This window comes from Oryctolagus cuniculus, chromosome 2 (genome assembly GCF_964237555.1).
Source record: "Oryctolagus cuniculus chromosome 2, mOryCun1.1, whole genome shotgun sequence".
NCBI classification, from domain to species: Eukaryota; Metazoa; Chordata; class Mammalia; order Lagomorpha; family Leporidae; genus Oryctolagus; species Oryctolagus cuniculus.
The window spans coordinates 127,823,142-127,848,632 of record NC_091433.1 but is presented as its reverse complement, the minus strand read 5'-3'; the positions used below and the strand labels follow the sequence as shown (position 1 = coordinate 127,848,632).

At 44.4% G+C, this 25,491-nt stretch overlaps 2 protein-coding genes across 2 annotated transcripts in view; one reads left to right on the top strand and one right to left on the bottom strand.

Moving 5' to 3' along the window:
• The window catches only part of POLE4 (DNA polymerase epsilon 4, accessory subunit), a 172,525-nt gene extending 169,825 nt beyond the window's left edge, over nucleotides 1-2,700 (top strand). The window contains exon 5 of the mRNA XM_070068860.1: nucleotides 2,545-2,700. Coding sequence (XP_069924961.1) covers nucleotides 2,545-2,700 — 156 coding nt within the window. The remainder of the gene's footprint in view (nucleotides 1-2,544) is intronic.
• TACR1 (tachykinin receptor 1) overlaps nucleotides 340-25,491 on the bottom strand; it is a 191,576-nt gene continuing 166,424 nt past the window's right edge. The window contains exons 3-5 of the mRNA XM_002709702.5: nucleotides 7,648-7,798; nucleotides 5,296-5,492; nucleotides 340-3,354 (exon numbers count right to left, since the gene is read on the bottom strand). Coding sequence (XP_002709748.2) covers nucleotides 3,063-3,354; nucleotides 5,296-5,492; nucleotides 7,648-7,798 — 640 coding nt within the window. The 3' untranslated portion in view covers nucleotides 340-3,062. The remainder of the gene's footprint in view (nucleotides 3,355-5,295; nucleotides 5,493-7,647; nucleotides 7,799-25,491) is intronic.

Genomic DNA, 25,491 nt, shown 5'->3' with positions numbered 1-25,491 from the left:
GCAGGCTTTCTCTGCCCACTCCTGCTTCCTCCCCTCTTCAGTCCTTTGTCTTTCCCAGGTCTTGCTCCCTCTTCTTCCCTCAATAAATCTCTTGTGCTTCAAATGCTTTCTTGGTGATTGCTTCCAAGAAGGCCTGAACTGGCACAGCTTTTGTCCACAGATAGAGGGCATCATTGGGCACATCCCACAATCCCACTTTGCTTCCCCAGATCTCTACCTGGGAACAGTTTCCATATTGTACCAACTCAGTTCCATTCTCCTAGCTATTACTAGGATTCCTGCTGTCATCCCAGTCTCCTGGAGTGTGTTTGGTTCCACAGTGAAGAGGCAAAGGCATAATATTGTTAAACACATACTTTATTTCTTTATAGAGATTCTTTCCAGGACCCCAGGCTGGAAAACATGGAAACCTCAGAACAATCTCCCCTTTCACTTATACTCTTCTCCCCTAAAACCAAGCCAATGAAGTTGACTCTTGGGTCCACTTTTCCTTAAGTCTTAGCATTCCGGTGATGGGGGCAGTGAGGAGGATAAGGACTCTTGACTTCTAAATCCTCCCATAAATCCTTGTCCCCATCCCTCAGTTACTGTGGTCCTACTGTGAGTCCAAGATATACATCACATCTCCTCTCTGAGAAGGAGCAAGGAAGAGAAAGTGACTGGCACGATACAAGTAGCACGTCAGCAACGGCTGGGCTTCACATTTTGGAAGTAATGTAACAAAGATGGCCCCATGTTGTCTCGTATTTATTGTTACTTGGCAATACATCAAGGGATCATACTGAAGAGATAAACACAGGGTAACACATTTCTGTAATAAGAATGAGACCCATGCACAGGGCTAGTCATGGTGCTCCTCGCACGCGGGGGCTGAGAACGTTTTTGTAAGTTAGATGGATGTTGGCAGTGGGCCAGAGGAATGCTTGGCTGGCACTCTCTAAGGGATGCCATGTTTGAAACTGCCCACAACCACCACACTCGAGCTCTTCTTAGACAGTCATGATGCTGTTCAACCACATCCCTTTGGGTCTCCTAAAGTGACTGGTGGCTGTCTTTGAACTGTCAGGGCAAGACTCTCTGAAGGTCCCAGCCTTTGTCCCATTATCTGTGGTGAGTGTGGGTTGTTAGACTTCTGAAAGAAATCTGCTTCTTAGATATCACCACGCCTCCGGCTGCATGCTGGACCCACTGGAATTGGAGAGTTAGCAATGGCGAGTACAGCAGGTGGCTCAAGAGCTGAAGGAGCTCTGTCCCCAGCTCAGGGTGAAGTTCAGAGCAAGTACTCAATAGCCTTCTCTTCTGTAAATATGATGTTTCAAGTCCTTGACACTTTCTTCCTAGGTGCTTGTCTTAATCATGTCCATTCTTTATATCCTTCTGATATAAGTAAATCAGACATGGCGTGATTCTCTATCCAGAGCTATCTGATTAATGCTTTGGGCACTGACTTTTGTTGCCCAAAGTTTTTCTTTCCATTCATATATCTACCTTAAGTCAGCTCAGTTTAACACTTTGTGTGCTGCTTTGTAGAATATGGTTCTCAGGATTCTTTGTTTTGCTTATGCTGTTGCTAGACAGCTTCCACTATGCTTGCTGATGCCCTGGGAGTGTTAGAGCCAGCAGGGCTAGTAGCACCCTGTGGGTAGCACTGTTGTGTCCTTCTCATGATGGACGCGGCACACAGGTATCCATGTATTCAAACTACAAGGAGGATATTCATGGTTCTGCATCCAACCACATCTGAACAAAGCACAGATCAGGGAGACAGAAAGAAGCTGCATGCCCACTGCTGGAAACCCCATCCCAGCAGACTGGCTGTCCTAGGGCTGATGGATCATCCTCTGTAGACAGGAGGCCAGCAAAGCCATGAGGCAGAAAGAGGAGTTTGAGAGTCTGAAGGGAAGAGGCAGAACACTCTCCTCTTCTCACAAGTACAGCTGTGGGGTGTAGTCTGTGTATACAACAGGATCTGAACACAGGCCTTATGCTAATATGTTAAGAATCTGGGTTCGTTCACCTGCTGTAGGATATCCAGAAGGCCAGAGCAGGATGGCCATACACTTGTCCTGCCTTCTGGTGTTCTCCAGCTGTGCAGCTCAGCCTGTGAGAGCCTGGTGGAGAGATGCAGACGTCCTTTGTTTTGTAAAAGGCTGGAACTATCCTCAGGGCTTTACCGCAAATTGGAGAATGTCTGAGCTGGATATTAACACCTCAGTCTTAGCAGTTGCCTCATCTGCAGGAACCGGATATCACTGCTCCTCTTTGTTCTGAGACTGCTATTTTTTGATGAAGCAAGCAAAAGCTCACTTGATCATTGAAACACGGAACAGCGAGATATAGATTCTCTAGGTTAACCTCAGTATTTTCCACACAAGGAAAGAAGCTTAGAAAGTTCAGGCCTGGCTCAGGTCTCCTGGATTTTAACCAGTAGACTTATTCTGCCTGCATCTGTTCTAAGGGTGGTCCCAGGGCATGCAGTGCAGGGCCCAGGGCTCTCAGTTCCAGGTTACATGACCTGACATATGGACATGCCTCTCTTCACAGACGCTGAGGAGACAAGATGAAAGCTTTCATTCAGATTTGGTGTGTTTCCTTTTTCTTTTGTTCACTCTGCCAAGTGAAGGCTGGTGTTACAAGAGCCGGCGGCTGAAGGAGGCGAATCTGAGCACAATGGAGAGTGACTGCTGCATGGGTCAGTAGGAGCTGTTGCTATCCTTTAGAATTCATCCTTAAATAAGCACCTACATGCAGCTGAAGTCAGTTCTGGAATCATGGAATGGACTGCAGGGAAAAGCTAGTCCAACATTTTCATCTTACAGGCTTAGGGATGTTCATGGATTTGCCTTGGTCACACAGTTTATGCAAGGAGGGGGTTGGCAAAGACAGTGAAGGATCCAGATTGACTTGAAGATGGAATGTTTTCCCTATACCATTAGAACCCTTTCCACAAGTTCCAACGTTAGGGTGTTTCTGAACATCTCCGGATCAGAAAAGTATCCATGCAGGAATGAATGAAGCAGGATGAAGATGGTGGTGGCTGCACCTGCTGAAGGCCCTGTGGTCTAGGACAGCATGTTGGAGTAGAAGCTGAAGCTCTCGGTCATAGTCTTGGAGTTGCTGCGAGAGGAGCCATTGGAGGTCAGGTCAAGGGACGAGGGATTGGCCTTGGGGCCTTCCTCTGCCTCTTCCTCATGGGCCCCTACCACTGTGGAGATAGTGGTCTCCAGGCGACTGACTTTATACACACTGCCCTGGGTCTGGAGGTATCGGGTGGACTTCATTTCGAGACCCTCATAGTCTCCGGCACTGATGAAGGGGCAGCATCGGAAGGCATGCTTGAAGCCCAGACGGAACCTGAAGAGACAGCAGACAAAGAGGTGAGCCTTGGGGACCGCCTGCTTTCAGAGGTGCGTCAGTTCTTTAACCCATAGATACAGCCAGGTGTGACTCGGGGCTTTTTTGTTTCGTTTTTAAAAGATTCATTCATTTATTTATTTGAAAGACAGAGTTACACAGAGAGAGGGGAGGCAGAGAGAGAGAGAGAGAGAGAGGTCTTCCATCGGCTGGTTCACTCCCCAATTGGCCGCAATGGCTGGAGCCGTGCCAATCTGGAGCCAGGAGCTTCTTCTGGTTTCCCATGTGGGTGCAGGGACCCAAGGACTTGGGCCATCTTCTACTGCTTTCCCAGACCATAGCAGAGAGCTGGATCAGAAGTGGAGCAGCCGGGACTTGAACAGGCACCCATATGGGATGCCAGCACTGCAGGCAGCAGCTTTACCTGCTACACCACAGCGCCAGCTCCTTGTTTTTGTTTTTTTAATTAACTGAAAGCTGGAGACACAAAGTTTGGTGATTGTGGTCAAATCAAGGAATGGAATCCAGGTTCATGTGAAATGTGCTGTCTTTCATGAGGAAGGCCTTGACCTGTGCTGTGGGGTCAGCAGCCTTTGGATCAATTTAACATCAACAGCACATCATTCACTAAGTGTTTACTAGTGCCCAGTACTGTCTAGTCACCAGGCGGCAAAAGCACACCTCAAGACTGAGTCCTTTTCTTTAAGTAGCTCAGTGACTGGAGGAGGACTTTTTGCCAGCTATGTCCCTCCAACGTGCCTTAGTTTCTGTTTGTTAAACAGGAAAAATCAGTCTTTATTTACTTAAGGCTGTGCTGGGAGATTTAACCCAAACAGAGGCCACTTGGACAAGCTCAAGAGAGTCTGCCCGCCTTCACTCCTGATGGGCTCCCCTTGTTCTTACTGCTGGAGGGGAGGCCTCCCAACCTGTCTGATCAAGTCAGAGCGTATATCAGGCCTTTGGGGCCCTCATTCCTTTTTGTTTATCCTGTCTGCTGGACTGCTAGGAGAAACTGGAGAAAGTTGCCCAAACTGTACAACAGGATGGGAAGAAGAGAGTGAGAGCTCAGAACAGAGAAAAATCTGGGGCTGAAATTGTGGACCAGTGGGTTAAGCCACAGTCTGCAGCTGGCATCCCATACATGAGTGCCGGTTAGAATCTCTGCTGCTCCACTGCTGATCCAGCTCCCTGCTAATGTGCCTGGGAAAGCAGTGGACAGTGGCCCAAGTCCCATCCACGTGGGACCCTTGGATGGAGTTCTGGCCTGGCTTTGGCAATTTAGGGAATGAACCAGCAGATGGAAGATCTCTTTTCTCTGTTGCTCCCTCTATCTGGAACTCTGCCTTTCAAATGAATAAATAAACCTTTAAAAAAGAAAAAGAAAATGGAAAATGTTCCCTTCGGAGGGGGTATTCTAGTACCACTTTTCCCCTCCCCCATACTCGTAGCTCCTTGTGTCTGCATTCCTAGGGTGGATGAACAAACTCTGCAGTCACACAGGCTGTGTGTGAGGGGAGGGAGGGCATTTTCAAAAAGTTCATGGAAAACGCTCATTGTGAAAACAGTCACTTTTGAAATTTTCATCTCAAACAAACTTATCTTTGTATTCCATTTTTTTCTGAAAACTTTTTGTAGTACACTCATGGGAGTTTTAAATTCTGCTCTCCTGGTCCTACCTTAGATGCCAATATTTAAAAATCAAAAGATTTCTTATGAAAATATAGATTTCTGATTCCTTATTTTGGGGTGGGGGAGCCCAGTCTGGGCTCACATTCCTGCATGGTGATAACCAGCAGGGACTGAGCACTGTGGTGGTTATTCTGCTGCAGGCTCCACCTCTCCTGTCTTACAGCCAGGTTTGCTCACATAGGCTGGGTGATTGGCCCCTGCATAGATAGATGGTCTTGTGGCCCCTGCAGACTGTGAGGGCTGAGTTCTCACCTGTCATTGAGGCAGCAGTAGATGATGGGGTTGTACATGGTGGAGCTCATGGCCAGCCACATGATGGCCAGGTAGACCTGCTGGATAAACTTCTTCAGGTAGAGATCTGGGTTGATATAGGGCAGGAGGAAGAAGATATGGAAGGGCAGCCAGCAGATGGCAAAGGTGCACACCACGACAATCATCATTTTGACCACCTGCCAAGAGAGAGAGACAGGTGAGACCACCAGCACATCCTCTTTGTCTGAAAGCTGCTCTTTCTCCTCCTACTCCTCACTGTTCAGTGTGGTTTGGCGGGTGGCAGGGGTAGTTATTGATTATAACTGTCCCTTTCAAGGAGAAGAAGGCTGTTTAACACACAGTGCTGAACAACTTCAGTTGTATCAGCAGTTCTCAGGGTGCAGTCCCAGCGTCAGCATCATCACCCACACCCAGGAAATTGCAAAAGGGCAAGTTCCTGGAGTGCACTTTAGATCTGCTGACTCAGACACTCTGAGGGAGGGACCAGCATTCTGTTGGACAAATCCTTCAGATGATCCTGACTCATGCCCATATTGTATGGTCCTTCTAGGCAATGTCTGCAGAAGCCAAGGGAGAGCACGCCAAGGAGCAAAGGTGAGTGGGTGTTCAGGAGGGAAAGGCACAGAAAGGTGGGAAAGAGAAGAGTAATGAGCCAGGCAGGCTGGTTAGCTTGGAGGCTGAGGATCTGGGGGAGGTAAAAGATTTGGGCAGCAGCAAAATTGTATGATTAAACTGGATTGGAAAGAAACATTTTACAAACACTGGGAGCTATGTCCTTAATGTTTTTGTCACACCCAAACTTCTATGCTGAGATCCTAAGGCCCAAGGTGATGGCATTAAGGTGGGATTTTGGGGAGATGATTCAGTCTTGAGAGTACAGCTTTCATAAATGGGACTGGTGCCCTTGTGAAAGAGGCCTGGGAGAGGCCCCTTGCCCCTTCCACCATGTGAGGACAAAGCAAGAAGTAGCCACCCATGAACCAGGGAGCCAGATCTCAGCAGACACTGAATCTGCTGGCCTTGATCTTGGACTTCCCAGCCTCCAAAGCTGTGATGAATGCATTTCTGTCGTTTGACAGTTCCCAAAGCTATTGTGTTAGCAGCAGCCCAAATAGGATAGGACGATGGGTGATGCGACACTCTTATTTTTAGCACCCAGAAATCTTAGGTGAAGACCTACATAGTACCAGCTGTCTATACATGTAGCATGACATAATATGCAAGGAAATGTCAAAAAGGAAAAAAAGAGATTTTCAACAAAAAGACTTCCTTTCAAAGATCTTGTGGATTTTATGAAGTGAAAAAAAATAAGAGGGAGAAATTTACTATGTATATAAAAAAGAAAATAATACTATTTTTTTAGCTTTTAAATGTTTTTATCTAGAACTAACAAGAAGCAACAGTGGTCGCCATTGTGTGTTTGTCTGTATGTGTATGTATGTGTGTGCTTGGGAATTGAGTAAAATGGAGGACCTAGAAGGAAAGGAGCCTTCCATGGTAGGATTTTTAATCTGTTTGTAACTTTTAATTTTGAGCTAATCTAAGACCCTCAAGAAGTTGCAGAAAAAACACAAGGAGTTCCCAGGTACCCTTCAATGAGATCGTGTTATATAACCACTCTACATTATCAAAACCAGGAGACTGGCATTGGTTTGGTGCTGTTCACTCAGTCACTGACTGCATTTGGATGGTTGCCAGTTTTTACCTGTGTGCTTCTGTTTGGCAGTCAGTTCTATGAAATCTCAGCACACTCAGGATGCAAAGCTGCTCCCTCTCCCTTACTCCCTTTTTAAGCAGATGTCTCCCCCAGAACTAACCCCTGGAAAACCTCTTAGCTGTTCTCCATCACTGTAATTTTTGTTCCATTTAGTACTTTTTGATGTTTGAACCATGTGAGTCAATTCTTTTGTTAAATTTCAAATAAATAATAAAAGAGGACCAAATAACTCTCCACTGTGTGTGTGTTCTAGTGGACTGTCAGGTTCTAATTACTCTTTTTTTTTTTTTTTTTTTAAACTGCCATTAGGTACAAGTTCTCTTTCTTTTTTTATTTTATTTTATTTTATTTTATGAACATAAATTTCCAAAGTACAGCTTATGGATTACAATAGCTTCCCCCCCACCCCCCAATTACTCTTACGGAGCAAGTGAAGTGGTTCATGCCTATATAACCAGACCCAGGCTCCAAGAACACCGAAGACCCAGCATTTCAGCTGTTCTCCAGACCCAGGAATGTTTGGTGTTCAGAGTCTCTGGGGCTGGCAGGCAGACCCCACTTGACACCTCCCACCTGTGCCACGGTGGGTTAGGTGCTCTTTGTCCCTTACTCACCTTGCGCTTGGCAGAGACTTGCTCGTGGTAACGGTCAGAGGAGTCCCCAGGGATCTCACTGGCCCACAGTGTGATGCCCACTATGGTGTATGCGTAGCCAATCACCAGGAGGGGGAGGAAGTAGATGAGCACAGTCACACAGATGTGGTACCTGCAACAAGGAGGATAGGAGGGGCTGCTCTAAGAAGCAACAGAGGTGGGTGGTGACGGCCTGGGTTCCTTTCTCAGCATTTGCTGTTAATAAGCTTGGGCTGTAAGGACATCCCAAGGAGGTATGCTGTTTGCATAGGGTGGATGAATGACTAATGGGTGAAATAGGGAAAGCAAATCTCTTCCATTTATGTTTTTCTTGTGGACTTTTCCCATAGTAGAGATTACTGTTCAGATTGTAAAGAGAAGAGAAGCTGATGAGGGGAACTGAATTAATTGTATATTAATTGTATATCTATGGGGACTGGCACTGTGGTACAGTGGGTTACACTGTGCCTACAGTGCCGGCATCCCATATGGGCGCCGGTTCAAGTCCCGGCTGCTCCACTTCCAATCTAGCTCTCTGCTTTGGCCTGGAAAAGCAGTGGAAAATGGCCCAAGTCCTTGGGCCACTGCACCCGTGTGGGAGATCCAGAGGAAGCTCCTGGCTCCTGGCTTCGGATCAGCTCAGCTCCGGCCATTGTGGTCATTTGGGGAGTGGAACATCAGATGGAAGACCTCTCTCTCTTTGGCTCTACCTCTCTCTGTAACTGTGTATTTCAAATAAATAAAATAAATCTTAAAAAAATTGTATATCTATGGCAATTTCAGTTGGTGTTAGTGCAGTATCACTCCACATAAAAGAGATAGCAAATTTTGATGGCATTAGCAGAAGTACATGCTCTCAAATGAAGGAGGTATGCCTTCAGTTATGTCTGCTGGACAACACTTAATGCTCAATTTCAGTGCAAGGATGTAAACAAGTAGACCAGTTAGACAATGGTTGATGGATTCCTGGATATCAGAGTTAGAGAGGGGGGAGTGAGATAAGACTGATCCTAGAACAGTCTCTGGAGGAAAGCCACAGGGTAGAAGCTATTCTTGTGCATGGCCCTTGAGAACACATCTTCAGATGGAAGTGCCTGGGTCTCTGAGCCACCACTTGGAGGAAAGATGCCAGCAGAGTCACATTTGACTGCAGCACTAGCAGGAAACAGACCTTTTGCAGCATAACACCACTCAGATCCTGGAGCTTATTCCAGTGGCAAAACATGTCCTACTCTGTTTACATCAAGTCTCCTTCTAAGTAGGAGACCCAAATAAGTTTTTTTTTTTTTTTAATTTTGAGAAAGATTTTTTTTTTCACTCAGAGCATCTTTAGCTTGTCTAGTTACAGCCCTTAATCCAGATGTGAGTGTAATGAAGGGGCTCAGCATTCCTACCATGATGATGATGGTGATGAAGAGAACAGCTAACTTTACTCTAGGTTATTGTGCTACTAATAATATTAATGGTAGATATGTAACAGAAATGGTAGCTAAGTTGTGTTGAGTGTTTGCCAAGAGCACAAAGTTAGGCATTTTACTGGCATTATCTTACTGAAAATTTACTCCTTCAGTTACTGGGTAGGCACCATCATCATCCCATCTTCTAGATGAGGAACCTGAAGCTTAGAATTTAGTCAGTTTGCTAAAATTCACAGCTGATAAAGGGAGAAGATAGGCTTAGAACACAGGTCTGTGACCCCAGCATCAGCTTCTTTTCACTGGATAAAATTTATCCATAAATTGTTTTCTTCCATATGTTGGCAGTCTATGCTTATTCTCTGTGATGATTGTCTCGCAATAAGGAAAGCCCACTTATTCACTAAATATCTCCCTTGTCTATATGCTGTTTACATTCAATCACTTCTTGGAAAGCCCATAGTTTGCCACTTACTTAGCCTTCTCTGATTATTAAAATTTGCAACTAGAAGATACTCCAAGAGTTCTTTTTTTCTTTAATTAATATTAATTTTAAAAATTTATTTGAAAGATTTACGGAGAGAAGAGGATAGAGTGAGAAAGAGATCTTCCATCCACTGGTTTATATCCCAAATGTTCACAACAGCCAGGGCAGGCCAGGCTGAAGCTAGGAGCCCAGAGATTCTTCTCAGTCTCCCATGTGGGTTTAGGGGCTCAATCACTTGGGCCATCCTCTGCTGTTTTTCCAGGCACATTAGCAGGGAGCTAGATTGTAAGTGAAGCAACTGGTGGGCACTTGACCTGGTGGGCACTTGATCTGGTGCCCACATAGGATAATGGCATCTCAGGCAGAGGCTTAGCTTGCTATGCTACAATGCCACCCCCCAACAGTGTTCTTTTTAAAAAATATTTTATTTAAGGAATGCAACTTCATGCATTTAATATATATATATATATATATATATATATATATTTGGAAACATGAGGATTCTTCCCCCTCTACCTCCCTCCCACCCATACTCCTGCCCTTCTTTCTCCCCCCTCTTCCTTCACCATTCTTATTTTTCACAGAGATTGATTTTTCATATAGTTTTTATACTCATAAAATTAATCTTACACTAAGTAGAGAGTTCACCAATTAGTATGAAGAAAAAAGAAAAAAAAGTTCGACAGTCAGGGCAAAGGCTGTTCAAAATCAACGCATCTTAAAGTGTCAGTTTCACTCCTATAGATTGCATTTTAGGTACTCTTTTAGTTACTACAGATCAGAGAGAGAGACCATATGGTATTTGTCTTTTTGTGACTGGCTTACTTCACTAAGTATAATGGTTTCCAGTTACATCCATTTTCTTTCAAATAAAATGATTTCATTTTTTACCCTCTGTGTAGTATTACATAGTGCATATATGCCATAATTTCTTTATCCAATCCTCAGTTGATGGACATCTGGGTTGATGCCGTATCTTAGTTATTGTAAATTGTGCTGAGATGAACATAGGGATACAGATCACTCTTTCATATGCTGATTTCATTTCCTTTGGATAAATTCCCACTGGATGGCTGGGTCATATGGTAGATCTATATTCAGCTTTCAAAGGATACAAATAGGGAAGGAAGAAGTCAAACTATCCCTATTTGCTGATGACATGATTCTATATATAGGAAACCCAAGAGACTCCACAAAGAGACTATTGGAACTCATAAAAGAGTTTGGTAAAGTAGCAGGATATGAAATCAACACACAAAAATCAATAGCCTTTGTATTCACAGAAAATGCCACAGCTGAGAAGCATCTTCCAAGATCAACCCCATTCACACTAGCTACCAAAAATTTAAATATCTTGGAATAAACATAACCAAGGATGTCAAAGATCTCTACAATGAAAATTACCAAACATTAAAGAGATAGAAGACATAAAAAAGTGGAAAAATCTCCCTTGTTCATGGATTGGAAGAATCAACGTCTTCAAAATGTCCATACTACTGAAAGCAATTTATAGATTCAGTGTGTTTTCCCATTCAAAATACCAACATTCTTCTCATATCTAGAAAAAAATAATGCTAAAATTCACATGGAAACACAAGAGACCCCAGATAGTTAAAGCAATCTTATACAACAAAACCAAAGCTGGAGGCATCACAATACCAGACCTCAAGACATACTACAGGGCAGTTATAATCAAAACAGGCTGGTACTGGCACAAAAACAGACATGTAGGCCAATGGAACAGAATAGAAACTCCAGAAATTAACCCACACATCTACAACCAGCTTATCTTTGACAAAGAGCAAAAATCAATCCCTGGAGCCAAGACAGTCTCTTGAACAAATGGTGCTGGGAAAACTGCATCTCTGAATGCAGAAGCATGAAACAAGATCTCTACCTTACACCTTATACAGAAATCTACTCTAAATGGATCAGAGACATAAATCTACCACTTGATAACAAATTATTAGAGAACATTGGGGGAACCCTGCAAGACATTGCATAGGAAAAGACTTCTTGGAAAAGATCCCAGAAGCACAGTCAGTCAAAGCCAAAATTAACAAGTAGGATTACATCAAATTGAGAAGCTTCTGCACTGCAAAAGAAATGCCCAGTAAAGTGAGGTGGCAAACAATAGAATGGGAGAAAATATTTGCAAACTATGAAACTGGGGCCAGTGCCGCGGCTCACTAGGCTAATCTTCCGCCTTGCGGCACCGGCACACCAGGTTCTAGTCCCGGTTGGGGCGCCAGATTCTGTCCCGGTTGCCCCTCTTCCAGGCCAGCTCTCTGCTGTGGCCAGGGAGTGCAGTGGAGGATGGCCCAAGTGCTTGGGCCCTGCACCCCATGGAGACCAGGATAAGTACCTGGCTCCTGCCTTCCGATAGGCACGGTGTGCTGGCCGCATTGTGCGGGCCGCGGCGGCCATTGGAGGGTGAACCAGTGGCAAAAAAGGAAGACCTTTCTCTCTCTCTCTCTCACTGTCCACTCTGCCTGTCCAAAAAAAAAAAAAAAAAAAAAAAAAAAACCCAAAACAAAACTATGAAACTGACAAAGGGTTAACTTCCAAATCTATAAAGAACTCAAGAAAATAACCACAAAACAACCTAGTCAAGAAATGGGCAAAGGACCTGAACAGACATTTTCAAGAGAAGAAATTCAGATGGCCAATAGACACATAAAAAACTGCTCAGGATCACTAGTCATCAGGGAAATGCAAATCAAAACCACAATGACGTTTCACCTCATCCCCATTAGAATAGCCCTTATACAGAAATCAATAAACAACGAATGCTGGTGAAGGTGTGGGGAGAGGGGTACCTTAATCCACTATTGATGGGAATGTAAACTAGTACAGCTACTGATCAAGACTTCTTAAGTAACAAACCACAGACTCAGCCAAGCAGAGTGCTGAGCACATCAATCTCAGACTGATGTACATACTGCCTCAGTCAGCAGGACTGCAGGGTCCCTTGGGTTTTCACCTCCTTGGGAGCCTCTGGATTCTCCAGCCTCCAGGGCAGTGTCTGTACACCTTGTTTCCTACCCGATCATATAACATAGCCCCTCATCCCAGTGGTCATATGGACGGTGATTGCAAGCAAATTTGGAGACCACAGAACAAGGGGGATCTGAGAACTGAGTTGTACTGACTTCTCCCTGTAAGAATAGCCCTGTGTCAGGTGGACTGGTACATGGTTAGTGACCAGAACCCATCAGCTCAGCACTGCGGGCCACTGCCTCAGAACATTGAGTACTGACTGTTGGCTCAGGAACGTGACCAGAGGATATTGCAGTCAAGTTGCCAGTTGGCCTTACCCTGGATCAGTGATCTCTACACTTCAGCAGGCTTCAGAATTACCTGGAGGGTTTATACAGCCTGACTGCTTTCCACCCAGAGATTCTAACAGCAGTTATGTCTTTACCTGTTGGCCTCACTATCACTGAACACAAAAAAAGCTAAATTGTAAAACAATACACCCCCTGGGAAATTGTAAATCAGACCATTAGGAAAATTCTGAGATGAATCAGTAAACAATTTATTTGTTTTTTTTTTTTTTAATTTCCTTTTTTAAAAAAATTTTCCTTTTTCTTAGGAGGGACAGTAATTTATCTGAAAACAACAAAAATGGATTTACCATCAGCTAAAGCATATTATAGTTAGAGCATTGGCTTTTCCAAGTTGGGGATGATTAAGAATAACATAGGAATATGACCCAGTAATTCTATTTTTAGGTAGAAACTCACAAGAATTAAAAGCCTGCATTCAAACAGATGCTTATATATACATCTTATCCACAATAGCTACAAAGTGGAAACAACCCAGATGCTTAACAGATGAATGGATGAAGAAAACATGATACAGCTATACCATAGAATATTACTTGGCCTAAAAAAGAGTGAAGTCTGACACATGGCTAAAGACTGAAAACACCATGCTAAGTGAATAAGCCACACACAAAAGGACAAGTGTTGTAGGATTTCACTTACATGAAATACCTACAAATTCATAGAGACAGAACGTGGACTAAAGGTTACCAGGGGCTGGGGAAAGATGGGTAATTATTTAATAGGTTCCATTAAAAAAAGGGTTTCTGTTTGCAATGATGAAAACTGCTGCAAAAGGATAATCGTGATGGTTGCACAGCATGGGGAATATATGTAATGCCACTGAATCGTATACTTTAAAATGGTTGATTTTTCTATTGTGCATTTTTAATCTCAGAATATAATTACATAAAAATTCAGCCAAGTTGGGATCTCCAGATTATAGTCTTCTGTTCCCTCAGGCACTCCTCAGCCACAGCCTCCTCAACCCCCAAAGACAGAGTTAATCCTTGGGTGAGATCAAAGTTCAAACATATCCTATATCTTTCACAGATAACCCTCCTTTACTTTTTATTTTCTTTTTGAAGTTGAGAGTACCGACCCACTGGTTCACTTCCCAGATGCTCACAGTGACTGGGGCTGGGGTGACTGAAGCTGGGAGCTAGGAGTGAGGAACTTAGTCCAGGTCTCCCATGTGGATAGCAGGAACTCAATTACTTGAGCCATTACTGCTGCCTTCCAGAGTTTGCATTAGCATGAAACTGCTGGGAATCAAACCCAGATACTCTGATGTGGGGCATGGGCATCTTATCCACCAGGACAAACACTTTCCCCAGATAAGCCTCCTTTACATAGAATTTGCAATTGTTCCATCCAGTGTCCAGGTTTTCAAAAATTCTCAATGTAGGTCAAATGAATGAAATCCCATTATTAGAAAATGTGAAAATAAATGTTTCTCCTTGACACTTTTTTTGGAGAAATGTTTTACCGTCATATTCCATAGTTAATTGGAGATAATTTTGTGTGTGTATTTTGTACTAAAATCCTTATTTTAGAGAGCTGGTCAATGAACCAGTATAATCTTATTTTGTGCAATGCCACACTTGTTTGACTCTTGATTCTGATATTCCCTAGGTTCCTGGCAGGCAAGATTTTATCACCTCTCAGAATTAATAGCTGCCTTGGGAGAAGAGATCCAGGGTCAAGGATGCATTTGAAGTGAGCTAGAGAAAGAACCAGGCATGACAGCAAGAGATGGTGGCAGAAGGGACCCTTTTGTCCCATTTGATGAGATGTGAACTGGGTTGCATAGACACGAGGGGACCCAGCACATTTTGACCATTAAATCCTGCCAATGCCCTTCTCAGACCTTTCAGAAGGAAGGTACATGCAGCAGCTTTATGCCTTTGTCCCCTCTACTTCACTCCATTAAGCAGCAGATGGGGCCTGACACATTTTACAGGATAAGCTTGCAAAATACAGACCATGGAGCCCCAAATCCCACAGATTCTCTTGTCCTTAATGCCTTAAAGCTCACTAATCCAGGTTTATGTCTGTCTCACTAGCAGGAGTCACCTCATTGTTCAAAGCAACAGCTTCCGTTTCTGAAATAATCCTCAGCATTTGAAATCGGGATCAATAAGTTTATCAAATAGTCTAGGTGTCTTTATAATGTACTTGGTGGAGACTCTAGGTGCCTAGTTCAAGGCGGCTCTGAGTTCTCCATCTTCGCTCTAATGAGATAGCTCTGATTTTCTGTTTTATATATAGGTTTTCTGTGGGTGACTGAGTTTGGGAGGGTTTGTGGGTGGAAGATTTCAGCTGTTACAGAAAGACTGGAGCACAGATGTAGTCCTAACTCCTACCCAGCACATTAACCCTCTCTATGATATCCACGCTGTTCTAGAATATCTCTTTGACATGCTGCTCACTACCTCTGATACTGAGCTCCCTTGGGAGCCTGCCAGAGATGGAGACTCTCAAGATGCACCCTGGTTGGGCCAAATCAGAATGTGCACTGTATTTTACAAGACCACCTGGTGATTGATGTGCAAGCTCAAGTTTGCAGTACACACTCCTGGTCTTGGTAGAACACCAGAATCATATGAGAAGCCACAAAAATTCCCAATGTATGATCCGACTCCAGAGCCTCCATGGAACTGGCTTGCAGTGCAGTGTGCATCAGGGTTTAGAAGCTCTCCAGGAGATGCTCTTGGGCAGCTGGGCCGAGAATCACCGGCATTGCAACTGTCTCCAACCGAGTGAAAAGCTGTGGTCCTGTAGCTCTGACTACATAATAACTGGTCATGACCAACAAGGCGAGTCTTCCTCTGGGCACGATCCTGCAGACGTGAGGGGCTGCGAACCTGCCTTTCTCCAGAGTCCTCTTTGACTGAGGGCAGGGGTCCATCCCTTATTAGATGGGTGCTGAGCAGCCTGGTGCCATTGCTCTTCCTCACATGTCCCTCAGGTCCTCTCTCCAAGAGCATGGTGCTAGTGCCCGACTGTTTACTTCCTGGAAGAAATTATATTCTTCGCAAATCAAAGTGGTTCCTTTCTAGTAAAAGAAAGCTATATCCATGGATTTTGTAGTTTACTTTCACAACTAGACTTCAAAGTCAAACCCCAAAGCCCTTTGCAGCTGTCTTGGAGTCAGGCAGAAATCACAACCTGTTAGTTGATAAATTTAGCCAGTATTTCTTCATCACCTGTTACAGAGTTCCAGTTTTTGTTCCCTTTCCTGGAGCTTACAGTCTGCAAGGGAGACAGAGAAGCACTGAAGGCTTTTTACATGGGTAGTGTTGACATTGGCTCCCTCTTGGAGAGAGAGGAGCCACTGAAGAGGGGTGTGAGTTAAAACTATGGATAAAATATATTAATATTTAACATTTAAAAATACCTCTAAATGCGATGGTATAATGCTTTGTTACTGAGTGCATGGAGGGTAATGAGGATACAGAAGTGAGATACTCAACCAAGGTGGTCAGGGAAGCTTCCTGGGTGAGGAGCAGCTTGACGAGGCCCTGATACACAAGCAGGAGGTAGGCAGGCAGAGCAGGGTGAGGTGAGCACCACAGGGAAGGGAAACAGAGGCCTGTCTGGGGGCAAGCCCAGGGTGAGAGGCTGGGACCTGCAGGAAGAGGGAGGCTCCAGGGGCAAATGGAGTCTGTTTCTGAGGAGAGGGAGGATGACGATGGGAACTTGTTTTGGATATCCGAGACCAGGGGCAGATGCAATTTTAGTGGCATGGTCAGTGAAGGCTGGCCTGGGTGTTGATCATGGGAAGTGAGAGAGTGGGGTAGTGATTACAGACTCCATTCTTAATACGCTTGACTAGGAAAGGGCGGGGAGAGGGTGGTAGCTAAATGGGGGTCAAGGGTCAAAGGAAAAAATCTGTGTTTGCTTGAAAAGGTAGAGGATGTGAAGACCTGTGTACCTATCTGACCCCTCACACAGTCTGGCTCCATAGTTCAGAAAAGCTGTAGTGAGAGCTATGCAAACACAAGACTCCAGCTGAAAGAAGCCAAGCTCCTTCCCCTATGCTCTTCTTCCTTTTCGTCTGTGCAGGGGCAGGGATATGGTGGGGAAGGTGGTGTGTGTGTGTGTGTGTGTGTGTGAGTGTGTGTGGTGGGGGTTGGCAGCTAACAGTCCTGCCTGCTATTTTGATTAGGAGGATATGTCCAAGAAAAAAACAAATGCTGCACTAAAAGCTTCGGAAGGCTTCCCACGTATCGCCGAGGAAGAACAAACTAGATGGCCCTTGGTTTGACTAAGGGTTGGGCTGTGTTTTGAGATAGGATAAAAAGAGGCTAGAAACCTGAGATCAGGTGAAAATGCTGAATTGGTGTGTGTGTGTGTGTATGCATGAACACATCAAGATTAAAAATAAGATAGAGATTAGAGATAGAGACCTTGAGCTCCATGGTTGGAAGAGAGACTTGCAGAAGGACCCACATAGTAAAAAATAATCCCTTGATTTCACTCCCAAAACACCTGGAATATTCTTCACCCTGAGGCCTGTGTTGTGGCACAACCACCTGTGTGATGCTGGCATCCCATATAGGAGCGCTGGTTCTTGTCCTGGCTGCTCTGCTTCTGATCCAGCTCCCTACTAATGCACGTGGGAGGGGGGAAGATGGCCTAATTACTTGGGTCCCTGCCACCCATGTGAGAGACCCAGATGGAGTTTCCTGCTTCTGGCTTTGGTCTGGCCCAGCCTTTGTTGCAGTCAATTGCATGAACCAGCAGATGGAAGATCTCCTTCCTTTCTCTCTCTCTCTCCCTCTCTCCCTCTCTCTCTCTCTCTCTCCCTCTCTCCCTCCCTCCCCCTCCCCTTGTACTTACTTAGCATTTCAAATAAAAAAAAAATTCCTCACTCAACAAGACCATGTTAGTGGGGCTTTGAAGAGATGAAAGAGAACAGGTTTATACAGGAGCCAAGTGCGTTCCAAGATGATGTGGCCCCAGAGGTCCTAGTGGTAAGTAAAAGTTCTGACCTTGGGTGGGGTGAGGAGATGTGGTGGAAAGACAGGGAGCAGTCCTTGAATCTTCCCAGTCTGGCCAATGACAGAAAATCATCTGAACGTTTCTTGAGATCCCAAATGATGTTCTACAAGTCCCAGTAAGGCAGGAAATTGCCACCAGGTGGCACCAAACTGCAGCCTGAGCCTGGACCAATCGATATTCTGTGTGGGTTACTGTCATTTTTGTAACCTAGCGATAGAGAGTTGCACTTCATGCTCTTGACTTCCTTCATTGTACTCCTCACACGGCCCAGCTCCCAGCCTTCCACCAATGTCATGGTACACTTTTCCAGTACGTGGTTTATATAGCATGAACTTTGCAAACCTTCTTGGAATAGTCCAGCTGCATTGAAAACAAGACCACATTTTATCTGTGACATGTTTGTTGTATTTGTGGGCACAGACCAATATTTTGCTTGTATAACTCATACCCCCATCCCCTCTAGATGGGACCTCACTCTTTTGAGCATGCTCTGCTTAGGTTGGGTTAGCTGATCTCACTGCTGTGGATCAGTAACTCTGCTGGATGAGTAGCTAGGGGCAGAGCTGAGAAGAGCTTCTGCCTTGGCTGGTGCACCTGGTGATTGATGCTGAGCTGAGGAGAACTGGGATAGATGCTGCAGAACTGAAGCTTGCACTTGGTCATTCTGTCCAGCGTTCACAGCATGGCTAGCTTTCATGGGGCATTGTTTAGACGCTGCTTCAGTCAGTGGCAGTTTACAGGAATGAACACTTCCTGACATAGGCAAGCTGTACCAAAAATGTGGATGTAGGTTGATACTTTAGACTTGCTTTAGTCCCTGGGGTTTGAAAAGCACTTAAAATAATTGAGGAATCCTAGTCACAGAGGCCTGTGACTAATAGCCAGCCATGTCCACAAGGCTGGATTAAGTGCCCAGATGGACATGTGACCCTTGTGCTAAGTGTTCATTCTCATGGTGGTTTTCTGAAGATGTTTTCCTACCACATTTTTCTTCTGAGAAAGTTGAGTATCTAGCATAGTACAACATGAATAGCCATTGGATTAGAGAAGATGTAAAAATTTCATATTTTCATTGTGCAGTAGTATCATTTTATAGGCATTTCTGGAAAATAGATTCAGCTTCATCTCTTTTTTTTTTTTTTTTTGACAGGCAGAGTGAACGGTGAGAGAAAGAGACAGAGAGAAAGGTCTTCCTTTGCCGTTGGTTCACCCTCCAATGGCCGCCATGGCCAGCGCGCTGCGGCTGGCGCACCGCGCTGATCCGATGGCAGGAGCCAGGTGCTTATCCTGGTCTCCCATGGGGTGCAGGGCCCAAGCACTTGGGCCATCCTCCACTGCACTCCTGGGCCACAGCAGAGAGCTGGCCTGGAAGAGGGGCAACTGGGACAGAATCCAGTGCCCCAACCGGGACTAGAACCCGGTGTGCCAGCGCCGCTAGGCGAAGGATTAGCCTAGTGAGCCGTGGCGCTGGCCTCAGCTTCATCTCTTTACCTCTCGGACTTTGAGTAAGATCTTACTAGCTCTGTTTTAAATTGAAAAATTAAGGTACGGGAAGGTAAAATGCCTTGTTCAAGTCGCTCAGAGTTGAAATGGGAATGGAAAACAAATCTGTCCATTTCTCATTTGAACTCTTTGAATTTCTTCTTTGCTCTGCAAAGATGAGCTAAGAAGAAGAATGGATAAATGTCATTCACAGCAGGGGAACCAGAGCTTTTCAAGAATGAACAAATGCATTGAGCACAAAAATTATCTGTAGCATTTAATAAGGGCAGATGATTTATTAGAAAATAGCACAGCTTAAAAGATCAGACCCAGAATTGAATTCTGTCTCTATGGAGGTTTCAAATGTGGCCAGTTGCATTCTAGTTCATGTCTGGATCCCTTCTTATATTTCAACAGCCTATGCCATATTGAACTCTGACCCCAGAGACTCTTAGTTGACTGAACTATGTGGGAAAGACACATACTCTACTTCCTGTTCCTCAGCCAAAATTTCTCAGCATAGACAATAAACCATTACACAAGTCGCATAGGCTGCTAGTCTACAGTTTCCATTATTGAATTGAGCAAGGCAATTTACATGTGTCATAGAAGTGATCAGGAAGACATTAATCAATGTAAAGTCTGCTGTGGGTGGTATGTGAGAGGACAAAGATTTTTAATGTGGCAGTTTGGACAGATTTTCCTACCTTCTCACGTCGGCCAACAAGATGCTAATGTTTTCTGGGTCAATCTTTTATGTGACCTTCTCATCTTACAATACAATGTCTTTATTGCTGGAAGAAATGTGAAGATGATCTATACATGAGACAAAGTCCACTTGAATTCAGTGTGGAAGAGGAGGTTTTGGTTGGGGAGTGTGTGAGTGGGTAGTGGCAGTGGGATCTGAGAGCAGTAGCTAAACAGAGACAGGGACATTTTCGTGGGTATGCTTGTGCATGATTGTCTTGGGTACTCTTTAGTGGGATTTCCTATTTTATCACTTTTACTTATTAAACTAGGCTTCTTGAACTTGACTTTGCTTAATACTGAGTCATACATATTTAGACTTTATAAAGGCCACACCCATTCTGTTAGCAAAGTCACTTGTTCAAGTGTGGGATCAGCCTGGTATTAAGGCACCTTTAGTTACAGGAGGTGAACACGGGCAGAAGAGGCTGCAGAGTTGCTTCTAGCCCCATTCATTCAGCTCACCCACTCATTAATGATTCCTTGACCTTGTACCAGGTGCTGAGGATATAGTGGTAAATAAGAAGGACATGATCCCTGCCCTTGAGAAGCCTGAAGTATGGTGATGAAGATATAGTATAAACAAATAGACCAGCAAATAAATATAAAATCACGCATGTAAGTGTGTAAGGGAAACCAACAGGGTAATGCTGCTGAATACCAAGGGCTCGTATTCCAAGCACTCTGCTAAGGTGAAGTAAGAGAGACCTGAAGAGCAAGGCAGCTACGTGAAGAGTGCAGAGGTGGGTGTTCATGCTGAAACAAGAGCAGGCACAAAGGCCCGCAGATACGAGGAGCCAAGAGAAGGCCATTGTGGCTGGAATGGAGGAGTGAAGGGGCAAAGCCATGTGCAGGGCTCCACAGTCCCACAGGTCATGCTCTCAGAGGAAGTGTGCCTTCACTTGAAGTGTCAAGGCGTGTCCCTGACGGGATTAAGCAGGGTGAGACATGATCTAGCTTTGTTTTGGGGAGTGATTAGACTATAAGCCTCCCATGTGGGAGGCTGCACTTTTGTCTGTAAGACGTTATGGAGGCTGAGACTAGAGGGCTGCATTGGGCAGGGTTTTCCAGAGAAACAGAACCAATAGGAGATAGATTCCTTCCTTTCTTCCTCTCCTTTCTCCCCTCCCCTCCCCTCCCCTCCCCTTCCCTTCCTTCCTTTCCTTCCTCTCTATCATCACTATCATTTATCATCTTTCATCTTTATCTCTATTTCTATCGCTACCTGTATCCCTATCTCCATCTCCACCTTCCTCCACCCCCACCTCTCTGAGATGGATTTATTTTAAGCATTGCATAATAGGGGTTGGTAAATCCAGAATCTGCAGGGCAGGCAAACTCAGGAAAGAAACTCAGGTAAAAATTCCTTCCTCTCTGGAGATCTTAGCTTTTGCTCTTTAGGCCTCAACTGATTGGAAGAGGGTTGCCCACACTATGGATAGTCTGCTTTATTTAAAACCAACCATTGCAGATGCTAATCAGATCCAAAACTCCTTCACAGGAACATCCAGATAAGTGTTTGACTAGTAGCCTAGCCACATTGACATATGAAATGAACTATCATAATGGCACAGCTTGGATGGAGAGAGCTGGGAAAATTTCGGCTATGATTTGGAGATGTTCTGGTAACAACAATAATAGCAACAATAATTAATACCACCACTGCCACAGCAACAATATTAATAACTAATATGGATCAGCATTTGCTCTATGTCAGGCTTTGTTTCAAATACAAAAGGACTTCAAAAAGTTCATGGAAAAATGAAATTAAGAAAGTTAATTTTTTTGGTGCAAAAAATGTTGAAATCCATGCATAATACACATTTCCCATGGACATATTGAAGGCACCTCATATAACACCTCATTCGGTATTTTTAGACAAAAAAAAGATGATAAAATTCAAGCAGAAAGACTGCATAGTTTTCATGTATCATTACACTCAGCACAATACCAGGACACACTCAAAGAGACTATTGGGGCCAGCACCATGGCTCAATAGGTTAATCCTCTACCTGCGGCGCCGGCACACCGGGTTCTAGTCCCGGTTGGGGCGCCAGATTCTGTCCTGGTAGCTCCTCTTCCTGTCCAGCTCTCTGCTGTGGCCAGGGAGTGCAGTGGAGGATGGCCCAGGTCCTTGGTCCCTGCACCTGCATGGGAGACCAGGAAAAGCACCTGGCTTCTGGCTTCAGATCAGCTCGGTGTGGTGGCCACAGCGGCCATTGGAAAAGGAAGACCTTTTTCTCTGTGTCTCTCACTGTCCACTCTGCCTGTCAAAAAAAAAAAAAAAAAAAAAAAAAAAGGTCAGCGCCGCGGCTCACTAGGCTAATCCTTCGCCTTGTGGCGCCGGCACACCGGGTTCTAGTCCCGGTCGGGGCACCGGATTCTGTCCCGGTTGCCCCTCTTCCAGGCCAGCTCTCTGCTGTGGCCTGGGAGTGCAGTGGAGGATGGCCCAAGTACTTGGGCCCTGCACCCCATGGAGACCAGGATAAGTACCTGGCTCCTGCCTTCGGATCAGCGTGGTGCGCCGGCCGTGGCAGCCATTGGAGGGTGAACCAACAGCAAAGGAAGACCTTTCTCTCTGTCTCTTTCTCTCACTGTCCACTCTGCCTGTCGAAAAAAAAAAAAAAAAAGAGAGACTATTGGGTAAATAACACCCCCTTTATTGTGCAATGCAGTTGACCCTGTCAGAGAGTTTAAGTGGCTGGCCTATGCATTCTGTTGTAGAGATTAGCATTGTCTAGGGTGGCAAGGATTATAAAACCATTTATACATATTTGCAGGGATGCCATGTGTATGGTGCCCATACACTTTTTTTTTTTTTAAGATTTATTTATTTACTTGAAAGAGTTACACAGAGAAAGAGAGGCAGAGAGAGAGAGAGAGAGGTCTTCTATCCATTGGTTCACTCCCCAGATGGCCGCAACAGCTGGAGCTGGGCCAATACAAAGCCAGGAGCCAGAGGCTTCTTCCAGGTCTCCCATGGGGGTGCAGGGGCCCAAGGACTTGGACCATCTACTGCTTTCCCAGGCCATAGCAAAGTGCTGGATTGGAAGTGGAGCAGACAGGACTTGAAACGGCACCCATGTGGGATGCTGGCACTGTAGGCTGAGGCTTTACCCGTTATGCCACAGTGCTGGCCCCATTATATATATATTTGTATTTATTTATTTATATGAGTATAGTGAGTTTTAACAATAATCATTTTACTTTAGAAAAATTTTAGATTTACAGAAAAGTTGTAAAGATAGAGAGGATTCAAAATACTCCACAGCCAGTGTCCCTCTTGGTATCAAGTTGTTAGTATGGTATACTTGCCAAAGATAAAGGAACCATGACTGATGCATTATTATTAACTAAGGTCCATGTGTTATTCAAATGTCCTTAGTTTTCCTCTTACATTCTTTTTTCTGCTCTAAGATGGCACATTACATTGACTTGCTGCATCTCCTTAGACGCCTCTTGGCTGTCACCATCTTGCAGACTTTTCTTGTTTTTGATGACCTTGGCAGTTTTGAGGAGTACTGGTCAGGTGTTTTGTAGATCCTTCCGCTGGGATTTGCCTGATGTTTTCCTTATAATTAGGATGGATGGAGTTATGGGTTTTGGAGAGGAAGATCATAGAGGTCAACTGCCATTCTCATCCCATCATACTGAGGGTAGGAGCTGAGGAAGCCATCACTGTTGCTGTTGACTTTCATCTCCAGGCTGAGATAGTGTTGTCAAGTTTCTCCATTATAAAGCTACTCTTTCCTCCCCTTTCTATACTGTACTTTTAGGAAAGAAGTCACTGTGCTGACCACACTCAAGCAGAGGGGAGTAGTGCTCTACTTCTTGAAGACATAGTATCTACATGTGGAATTATTCTGCATAGGAGTACATCTATTTAATTCATTTATTCAATTTTTAATTGTATCATGGACATTATATATTCATAGTTATAAACCAATACTACTTTATTAATTTCTTTTTGCTCTAATTGATCATCTCCTGTGTCCTTTGATGAACCCCATTAATTTATGTGTGTGTATGTTTGTGTGTGTGTGCATGCGCGTATTCTTTTTGAGTGATTTCTCCCTTTTGGAAAATACAAACTATTCCAGGTTCATAATGTTAATTTACTGCTTCGGTACTAGAATCAGCCATTTCTCCAAGGAGCCTTGATTCCCTGTATTAGAGAATGGTATGAGAAATCCCCGTGTAGATCCCGGGTGATATAGAGCCTCATTAACTTTTCCAAGTGCATTCATATTTATGACACCATTTCTCCCCATAACACCCCTTTGGAGTGAGTAACATCATTCCCACGTCATACAGCAGGAAATGAAGGAACACCAAAGGACATGAAGCACACTTTGAACTCGACCCTAAGTCTCATGGCAGTGAATCTCAAGTTTTTTCCAAGCACATTGTTATTTCCTGCACTCTTGTTCATCCATGTCTCTAAATTCCATGGTTCAAGACTTCCATTCACATAATCATTACAACATTGAACTTTCAGAGATGGGTGCTGCTATATTTGTCTCTCCACTTTGTAGGTGAGGAAGCTGAGGCCCAGGGAAGAAGTAGGCCATGTGTAGTGGTGCATCTTGTAGGTGGCAGAGGCCAGACAGGCCAAGGCCCTCTGTCTCTGCAGGCTCTTTGGCTCAATCATCTACTATAGGGGATACAAATTATGGCCATGAACAAAAGCAACTCACCACTTTATATAGTTTGTGAATTAAGAATGACTTTTACATTTTTAAACTGTTGGAAAAAAAGAATATTCTTTTCATGGCTTGTGGACATTATTTGAATATCAAATTTCAGCATCCATAAATAAAATTTCCTTGAAACACAGCTATGCCCATTAATTTGTGTATTGATTGTGGCTGCTTTTGCATTTTAGTGCCTGCATAGAGTATTTGTGATGGAGACTGTACATCCTAAATTGTTTACTACCTGACCTCTTAAAAAAAAGTTTTTAACCCTTTAAGATGAAATCTAAATTCACTTGCAACTATGGAGTGGGGTTAGGGTATGGAACCAAAATGGTGGCTGAGTAGGATGCTCTGATGACCACCTCCCCTCCGAGACATCAATGTGAACAGCTATACACTCACCAAGTCACCTTCAAAAGAGCTATGGGAGACAGGCCAGTGCCTCTGGATGGGGTTTCTGGACTTGCTCCAATATGAGGCATAGACCAAGAGGATGGTATATAGACTTGATTTGGAATGGAGCACCAATAGTCTCATGCAGGCCTGGTGTGCATCCCCAAGATTTTACAGGGCCTTGTGATTGTAAGATCCAGATGTTGCCCACCCAAGGCCTGCCTGAGTGCTGACAAGCTGCCCCCTTCACTCCTACAGTCTTGGAAAGACAG